General features: G+C 56.6%; 2 protein-coding genes across 3 annotated transcripts in view; both read right to left on the bottom strand.

Moving 5' to 3' along the window:
* The window catches only part of ADCY4 (adenylate cyclase 4), a 15,685-nt gene extending 14,233 nt beyond the window's left edge, over positions 1 to 1,452 (bottom strand). Inside the window, exons 1-2 of the mRNA XM_077770475.1 lie at positions 1,338 to 1,452; positions 824 to 1,033 (exon numbers count right to left, since the gene is read on the bottom strand). Of these exons, the coding sequence (XP_077626601.1) occupies positions 824 to 982 (159 nt within the window). The 5' untranslated portion in view covers positions 983 to 1,033; positions 1,338 to 1,452. The remainder of the gene's footprint in view (positions 1 to 823; positions 1,034 to 1,337) is intronic.
* Positions 1,453 to 2,557: 1,105 nt separating this feature from the next.
* On the bottom strand, positions 2,558 to 6,476 carry RIPK3 (receptor interacting serine/threonine kinase 3). 2 transcript variants are annotated; one of them, XM_077770479.1, is made up of 10 exons: positions 6,346 to 6,476; positions 6,003 to 6,106; positions 5,552 to 5,861; positions 4,969 to 5,096; positions 4,796 to 4,842; positions 4,418 to 4,585; positions 4,253 to 4,320; positions 3,648 to 4,010; positions 3,444 to 3,504; positions 2,558 to 2,894 (listed from the first exon to the last, which is right to left on the bottom strand). In XM_077770479.1, the coding sequence occupies exons 1-10, from the start codon at positions 6,346 to 6,348 to the stop codon at positions 2,746 to 2,748; spliced, it is 1,401 nt and encodes a 466-aa protein (XP_077626605.1). In that variant the 5' UTR covers positions 6,349 to 6,476; the 3' UTR covers positions 2,558 to 2,745. The 2 variants fall into 2 exon arrangements, with proteins under 2 accessions (XP_077626605.1, XP_077626604.1); XM_077770478.1 differs by having other exon boundaries at positions 6,003 to 6,143.
* Between the last annotated feature and the right edge of the window lie 898 nt (positions 6,477 to 7,374).

The raw sequence follows: 7,374 nt of genomic DNA on the forward strand, positions 1-7,374 counted from the left end.
CCGACCCCCCCCCCCCCCCCCCCCCAGAAGCCCTCCAGCAGCAAAGCTCACCTGGAACCTCCCTCCTGTTAGGCTAGGGGGCAGCACTACACTTTTGCCACCCACCTCTGGGTGTAGGCCTCCAGCCACTGTCCCTGCCCCGTGTCCCCATCTCTTGCTGGACTTCGAGACCAGCAAGAATTGGTCTGTTTAGTGGCTTTCCCAACTTGCCTCCAAAAAGAGAAAAGAAAGCTTGGAGCAGAATATTTCCAGAAATGGAATTGAAGACCCCCTTTCGGAAGAAAGAAAGAAAGAAAGAAAGAAAGAAAGAAAGAAAGAAAGAAAGAAAGAAAGAAAGAAAGAGGGACTGGAAATGGGGTTATTTTGGGACTAAATGTGAGTGGGAGGGAGGGTGTCTTCTGGGAGACTGTGGGTACAACTGTCCCACAACCCCTGTGAAAGAAAGAAAACCAGGAAACAACGGATTCCCACGAGGCCAAGAGTAATTTCCCCTCTGGAAAATTGGAAAATCCGGTGTTGAATTTACTCTAGAACCAGTAGATGACAGAAGCTAGGAAGGCCGGTCAGTACCCTGAGAGAAATTAGAAGCATCCCCAGGGCTCAGCTTTCTCCCAGCCGCCCAGCAAACGAGGCCTCAGAGGTGGAGTGACTTGTCCAGGGTCACTACATTTCCTAGTAAGACTTCCCTGGGTTCCAGCAAAGAAGGCACGTCGAAAAGAAGACCCCTCCCGAGCCCTAACTCCGAAAACGCCCCCTAGGCAGCGACCCTCCCACGACCCTCCAGAAGGCGCCCGGCACCAGAGCCGCCCCCCTCCCCGCTCACCCGGCCGCTGGCGGAGGCGACAGCCAGCAGCGCCAGGAGCGCGCAGAGCACGATCACCAGCAGCAGCAGCAGCAGCGGGTACTGCTGGCTCAGGCTGTAGTAGGTTTCGTAGAAGAGGTCTTCGCTGGGGGGTGGCCGGGGACTGAAGAGGCGGGCCATGGTCTTCCCTGCCCCGCGCCGCTTCGCCCGGGCGGGGGGCGGACCCTGGGGCTGGGGAGCGCCAGGGGCCGCGTTACCTCCCGTGGCCCCAGCCGGCCCCAGCTGCGCCCCTCTCACTGGGTCCAAGCCACTTGCATCCCGTTTCCCCAACCTCGCGGCGCTCCCATCTTCCAGGCACTCCCTGTGGCATCTCAGCCTCTTCCCAGTTGGCGGTGAGGGGACTGCCCTATCCCTCGCTCCTCCTCCCTCGACCCCTGACTGCCGGGGGTGCCCCAGCAGGAGCCTCATCGCCGGGTGGGACGGGATTTGGGGTTGAAGCAAAGGACCTCGGGTTCCCCCTTTCCCCAAAACTCACTGCCCGCGATCCTGCCACAGCTGATGGGTGACCGAGGAGGGAGCCCGGGACAGCTGGTCGCGGAGTCCCGATCCCCAGAAGCTAGTGGCTCCGAGCCCCAGGCGGCAGGCGCTTCCCTCCCAGCGCCGGGGGCCCCCCCTCCCACTTCCCCCGATGGGACTGCCCGGCCCCTTCCCGTGCCGAGGCGGACTCCCCAGGCCTCCTCCCTCCCTCATTGTCTCCCCTAACGCCGGCACCTTCCCTCTTCAGCAGCCTCAAGAAGGGAATGCAGACCGTGGGAGATGCGAGGGGGTGGGGTAGGCCAGGCTGAAGAGCGAGTATCGAAATCGGAGTGGAACCGTTCGACGTGGGGAAAATCCAGGACAGTTGGAGTGAAGTGAAGGCTGGCGAGAATGTACGGAAGAATGTGGGGGCGACTGGGGGCTCGGATTTAAGTCAGGATTAAAGGGTGCGCCTTCTCCTCTACTCCTGCCTGGACAAGCGGCTGTGGCCGAGTCTGAACTGTCCACGATCCCATGGGGTCCAGCTCCGAGTCAAAGGGAGCTGGGAGTCAAAGGGCTCCGAAGCAAGGAGCAGGTGAGTTTAGGTGATGAGTAATTGCGTGGAGGGAGGGGAAATAAGTACCCGGGCTGACCTCCAAGAGACTGGGGGTCTGCGGATGCCTATGGAGAGTCCTCTCCCCAACACCCCACTGCGGTGTCTCCAGAGCCCAGAAGAAAAGTGGACAGTGAGATTATCTCCGAAATTTGGCTTAGGGTGGGGTCTCTCTGATCTAGAGGAAGTGCTCCACCCAGAGATTAGAGCAGCCCCAGGAGCCAGGCCTCCAGGATTCCTTCCTGCCGCCAGCTGGGCCCTGACCTTGTGTGCCACAACACTGCCCACCCCCAGCCCTGAGCATCCCGCTTCCGGCCTCTGCTAGACAGCAGTGCCTCAGGTTCCCTCGTGTCAGCTCCCAGCCGTGCTTCAGCCGCCCGATCCTGGCCTAAGCATTAGCCTCCCAAGTGTGGCAGCTTTGGTTAAAAATCTACCATGCGTGGGGGTGCCTGGGTGGCTCAGTTGGTTAAGCTTCTGGCTTGTGATAGCGGCTCAGGTCATAATCTTGTGGGACAGAGCCCTCACTGAGCGTGTGGACAGTACAGAGCCTGCTTGGGATTCTCTCTCTCCCTCTGTCTCTGCCCCTCCCCTGTTCATGATCTCTCTCTCTCTTAAAATCAATAAACTTAAAAGTATCCACCACGTTTATTGAGTCCTCTGTGCATAACACAAAGTCAGTTTGGCTGCAGGCCAGATGGCCCTCAAAGAAAGTCTCAGTTGATTGCCTCAATTCAACGGGTAGCTCACAACCTCCTTTGTACTGGCCCTGCAGCCCACTCCAGGCTTCTGGGTTCTTGTGGCCCTTCTTTCCAACCTACTTCTGGGGGGCACGCTGCCAGCCTCTACCCATGGCCCAAGGTGGCAGGCTCGGTGTGGACAAGGCAGTTCCTCCTTGTATAACCAAGTAGTTGTTGTCTCCGACCTGCACCCCATGGCTGTCACTTATGAGAACAGATGGCCGCCCTTTAAGAGAAATTTGGAGTGTTAGTGGGAGGGTTAAGTAGTGAGGAACTCAAAATTAGGAGCAGCAGGGTGGAGGGGCAGCGGCACCTTGTGTCCATCCTGGGGAAACGCAAGTATGGGGTCTGTAGGCCCGCCTGTGACTGTGTGAAGGTGTGCCTTGGGCCTGCCCCTTCCTGTCCCCCCCTTCAGAACCGAATTTTCAGAAGCTCAAGAGTGGCAACTAATGTCTGAGACCCTGATATTTGGGTCTTTTCTTCTCGGAGCCCTCCGGACCAATATAGCAGTGACGGAAGTTAGGGGTTCACAGAGCTGGTACTGGGGAAAGTCAGAAGGCCCAGGGCAAATCCAGGCTTTGCTGTGTGACCTCAGTGGGATCCAGTCCCAGTGGGTGTCAGTTTCTTCATTTTATGAAATGAAAAGTTTGGGGTAGTTGGCCACTAGCTCTTTCTCTCCTCTGCTACCCAAGGTACCCTGGATCTATATACGGTCTTGAGGAAGAAGCCGGTGGAAGAATTAAGCAGGGGAAAGGAAAGAGTGTGGAGTGGGTACCTGGTATTGGATTTAGCCCTGGTGCCCTGGTTGGCCAGTTGGTGCTGTGTCTCGTAGCCCCCTGTGAACAACACAGCTCTCTTAGGTTCCCTGTCGTGGGCCCTGTTCCCCTGCTGTATTCCCCTGAGCCCCAAGTTTTCCCTGGCAAGGGGGGCAGGGATCAGAGGATTCCTAGTGCATCCTCTAGTTCTGCCAGGATCTCACCTGACTCCCTATGGGTCCAGGACCTGGGGTCCGAGCCAAGTTGGAGCTGGGGGTATGATTTCTGAAAGGTGAGGTCTCTGGAGTTGTGGGAGATGGGGCTGTTGCATCTGAAGGTATCCCTGTTATCTGGGCAGGGTGAACCTTGTCTCCCTGTGTCCTGATCCTCTCAGGAAGGTTTGTACATTTCTTAGGAACACAGCTGGGGGACTCCTTCAGATTTAGTTTGTTCAGCATTTCAGAGGCTACGAAATCAAGGCTTCCTGTGGTTCCCCTAGGCTCATCCGTTTCTGTCCCTCCTGGGCCTGGCTTGGGGGCAGACAACATCCTGTTGATGCCCCTGTGCTCAGACAGGAAGTTCTTCACCTGCAAGGATAAGAGGAGCTTTCTGGGCATGGGGGTGGGAAAGCCAGTGTAAACCCAAGGGAAGAATCTCTTGGTCCATAATCTATTACCTGGGAATGCAGCGGTGAGGTGGGGAGAGTTGCGACAAAGATTAAGGCATACATAAAGAACAGTGGTCAGTGGGGAGACACTGGGTGGCCAAGGGAGCCATGTTGTGCCACCCTTGCTCCGCTCTGGGGTTGGGGGTGGCATTGGACACTCACCGTGGAGACTGCGGCATCCATCTCCTTGTTTACCAGATTGAGGGCTTCCTCGGTATTTGATCGGCATTCTGGAAACAAGGCAGAGTGGGGCAGCAGATGAACCAGAATTTCCCAGGGAGAAGCCCCCTGCTGACAGATCCAGGCCTACCCTGGCTCCCAGTTCACCTTTGAAGGAGGGCCTGTTCTTGGGCTCATGGCTCCAGCAGTGCTGCATTAACTCCTTCAGTCCTTCCAAGCCAGGAGTCTCGGGACCCGGCTGGGGCAGCTTGGTCAAGGGGGGGCGGATCTGCCTCTCACACACTGCTTCCTGCATCACTGATTTCTGGCTCACTACTGGGGTGGGGGTGGAGGATGTGAAGAGAAGACATTCAGGGTATGAGGGGCCACTTGCTCCATCATGGAAAGGGGAAAGGAGTGGAGTCCAAGGCAAGGTGGGGAGAAAGTTGGGCAGTCTGAGCAGGTAAGCTGGAAGAAGAGGGTTTGGAGGCTTGCAGGAGGAGGGCACCTGGAGTTAAGGATCCCCGTGTCCGCCTAGAGTCTTACTCTCAGCTTCTCGTCCAGCTAGCACTGCCCACATTAGGATCCCGAAGCTGCAGGAAACACAAAGCTGAGGCTTGGGCAAACTGCTGGCAAGGCTACTTTCCCATATACCGTCCCCTAGAAGGGCCCAGAGAGGTAGAGAAATTTGGAATGTGTGTTTAGAGTGGGTACCTTACCTGTAGACATCACTAGCCATGGAGGCTTTCTGGTTTACATCAGCCAACAGCTCTGGGGCCAAGTAGGCGAGGGCTAACTCCTCAGACCTTGAGCCTCCTTGAAATGTTGATAGGCCAAAATCTGCCAGCTGGAAAGGGAGGGAAGAGGGAGAAGGTAGGGGGATGGACAGAGTCCGGCAGCTTCCAGAATTTCCTCTCCCACCAAAAGGTGCAGGTCCAGCCTTGTAAAGGGGGATTTGAGGGTTAGGGGAATAGGGCCCTTGGGTTGGAGGTCTGGGTACCCTCTTCATGGGGCTGGGTCAAGGTTTGAGTCTCCTCAGCTAGGTCAGTCATGAGTCTTTGGATGGACTGGTGGGTGGGCCTGCGGAACTGATCGTGTTGGTCAGGGTCTCAAACACCAGTATGGTAGGGGCTAAAACTCCTGCGTGGGTTTTGACACTTGCGCAGCCCTGTGTCCAGGGGGATATGCTGAGAATATGCAGGAGACAGAGCTGCAGCGGGCTCTGTGTCTAGTGGGTGGGGCTTGAAGAGTTCTGAGACAGGACCGTGTCCAGAGGCTGGGCTGGGATACGGATGGGCTGACCTTGGCATGCAGGTCTGAGTCCAGCAGGACGTTGGAGGGCTTGAGGTCCCGGTGCAGAAGCACGGGATTCTGGCTGTGCAGATAACACATCCCCAGCACCAACTCCTGCAGCACGCGACAGAGGAACGGCCAGGGCCGAGGACAGCGGGGCTGCAGCAGCCTCACCAGGGAACCGTTTTCCATGAACTGAGTCACCAGGGCCGGCCCGCGCATGTACTCCCACTCTAGCTTCTCGGTGACCCCCAGCAGGTGCAGTACATGCTGGCCACGCAGACTTGCCATGGCCTTCACCTCCCTGGATATTGTCTCCCTACACTCCAGGAAAGAGGAAAGAGTTGGAGTCAGGCTCTGCTCTTAGAAGATCCCTCTTTTCCCCCAATCAGGCCCACAGCACAGTGGGTACCCCCTTCTCGGTCAGACCCCAGGAAGCTCTGCTCCTCAGGTCACTCACCTGTTCATGATCTTGACCGCCACATCTAAATCCCACGTCCTGTGTCTTGCCCAGAACACCGCCCCGAAGCTGCCTGCACCGATGAACTTCGGGTTCTCCAATTCCTCGAGGGGAACCAGGGAGGCTGGGGTACTGCTGGGCCTGGAAGAGGGTGCCTGGTCTTCCAGACCGCGCCCCTCCTCCCCCCTCCCCCCCNCCTGCTCACTTCAAATCCCAGCTCCCCCCCTCCCCCGTCCCCTAGAGGCCCCCATTGTGCTCTGGCCTCAGCAAGGGGCTCAATGAGTCTGCGGGGGCACCCTGCGTCTGTGGGAGGCTGCTTATCCGTATCCCGCTCTCCACTGACCATAACTTGCCGTCAGACATCAGGCTGGAAGTCTGATGAGTCCGCACGATGGAGTGACTTCTGGGAATGGGGGTTTGTAGCAGAGAGTCGCCAGGGGGTCACTGCACGGATTTCGCTTCCGGGTTTGCTCCTCGTACACAGAGTGACTAAACCACTTCCTTCTTCTGCTGGTGCCCAGGGGGGCAGGGAGGCAGAAAGAAAGTTAGTCTTTTTCCTTCCTGACTCGTATTTCCTGAGCCCCTGCTGCATGTCAGCCAGGTTAGCTGTCACTGAGTCCTTAGGGTGCCACACAAAGAATCCTCATTTTCAGAAACCTGCAATCTACTCCTGCGGCTGCTGTCTTTCCCTTCTCCCACAGGATTTCAGTCTCCACCACCTACCAGGCCTGCTGTGGGAAGGGGATGGTGCTAAGGAGGATTTTATGGTCCTAGCATTGGGCTCTCCCCCAAATGCCCTACCATCATAGCTAACAATTCTGTAAAGCTCCATTAGCTTATTTAATTCTCACAGCAACCCTAGGGGAATTGGTTCTGTTTTTTATTACGTCTTTGTGGATGAGGAAACAGAGAGACACAGGTAGCTTAAATCGCTTGCCCAAGCCAGGATGGAGCTGACTTCAAGCCTAGCTCAGAACCATCAGGTTTTCCTGATGGAACCATTAGGCTATACCTCTCAATTGGTCGTGCATGTGGCTAAAGAAAGTGTGAAGCATCTAATTGCGTAGTGAACGGTCCCTGTCTGTATTTCTGCTCAGTCCCTGACAGCTGCTCTTGCTGAAGCAAGACTTTGGCATTGGTAGTGACTTGGCTTTCAGGGCATGGTGGTCCACTAGATGAACTGGCCCAGCAAAGGGTGTCTGACATTGAGGTGGACATTGGAGGGGAAAACACATCCCTGCCCTCTCCCTCCACACCGCTACCTCCACGCAAATTCCCTGGTTAACACATGTGCCCAGCTAGCATATAATCTGCACAAGGGCGTCTGGGAACGCAGAAGCCTGGGGAGCCTTAAGGACAACAAAAGGTGTCT

Source organism: Crocuta crocuta, unplaced genomic scaffold (assembly GCF_008692635.1).
Source record: "Crocuta crocuta isolate KB4526 unplaced genomic scaffold, BGI_CrCroc_1.0 scaffold175, whole genome shotgun sequence".
In the NCBI taxonomy this organism is placed as follows: Eukaryota; Metazoa; Chordata; class Mammalia; order Carnivora; family Hyaenidae; genus Crocuta; species Crocuta crocuta.

Excerpts from the sequence above, each read along its gene's own strand:
- RIPK3 (XM_077770478.1), bottom strand. The coding sequence starts at position 6,365 with ATGTCTGACGGCAAGTTATG. Across the intron at positions 6,144-6,345 it reads ATGTCTGACGGCAAGTTATG|GCCCAGCAGTACCCCAGCCT; the intron begins GTCAGTGGAGAG and ends ACCCTCTTCCAG. Across the intron at positions 4,843-4,968 it reads ATGGCTAGTGATGTCTACAG|CTTCGGGATCCTAATGTGGG; the intron begins GTAAGGTACCCA and ends TGTTTCCTGCAG.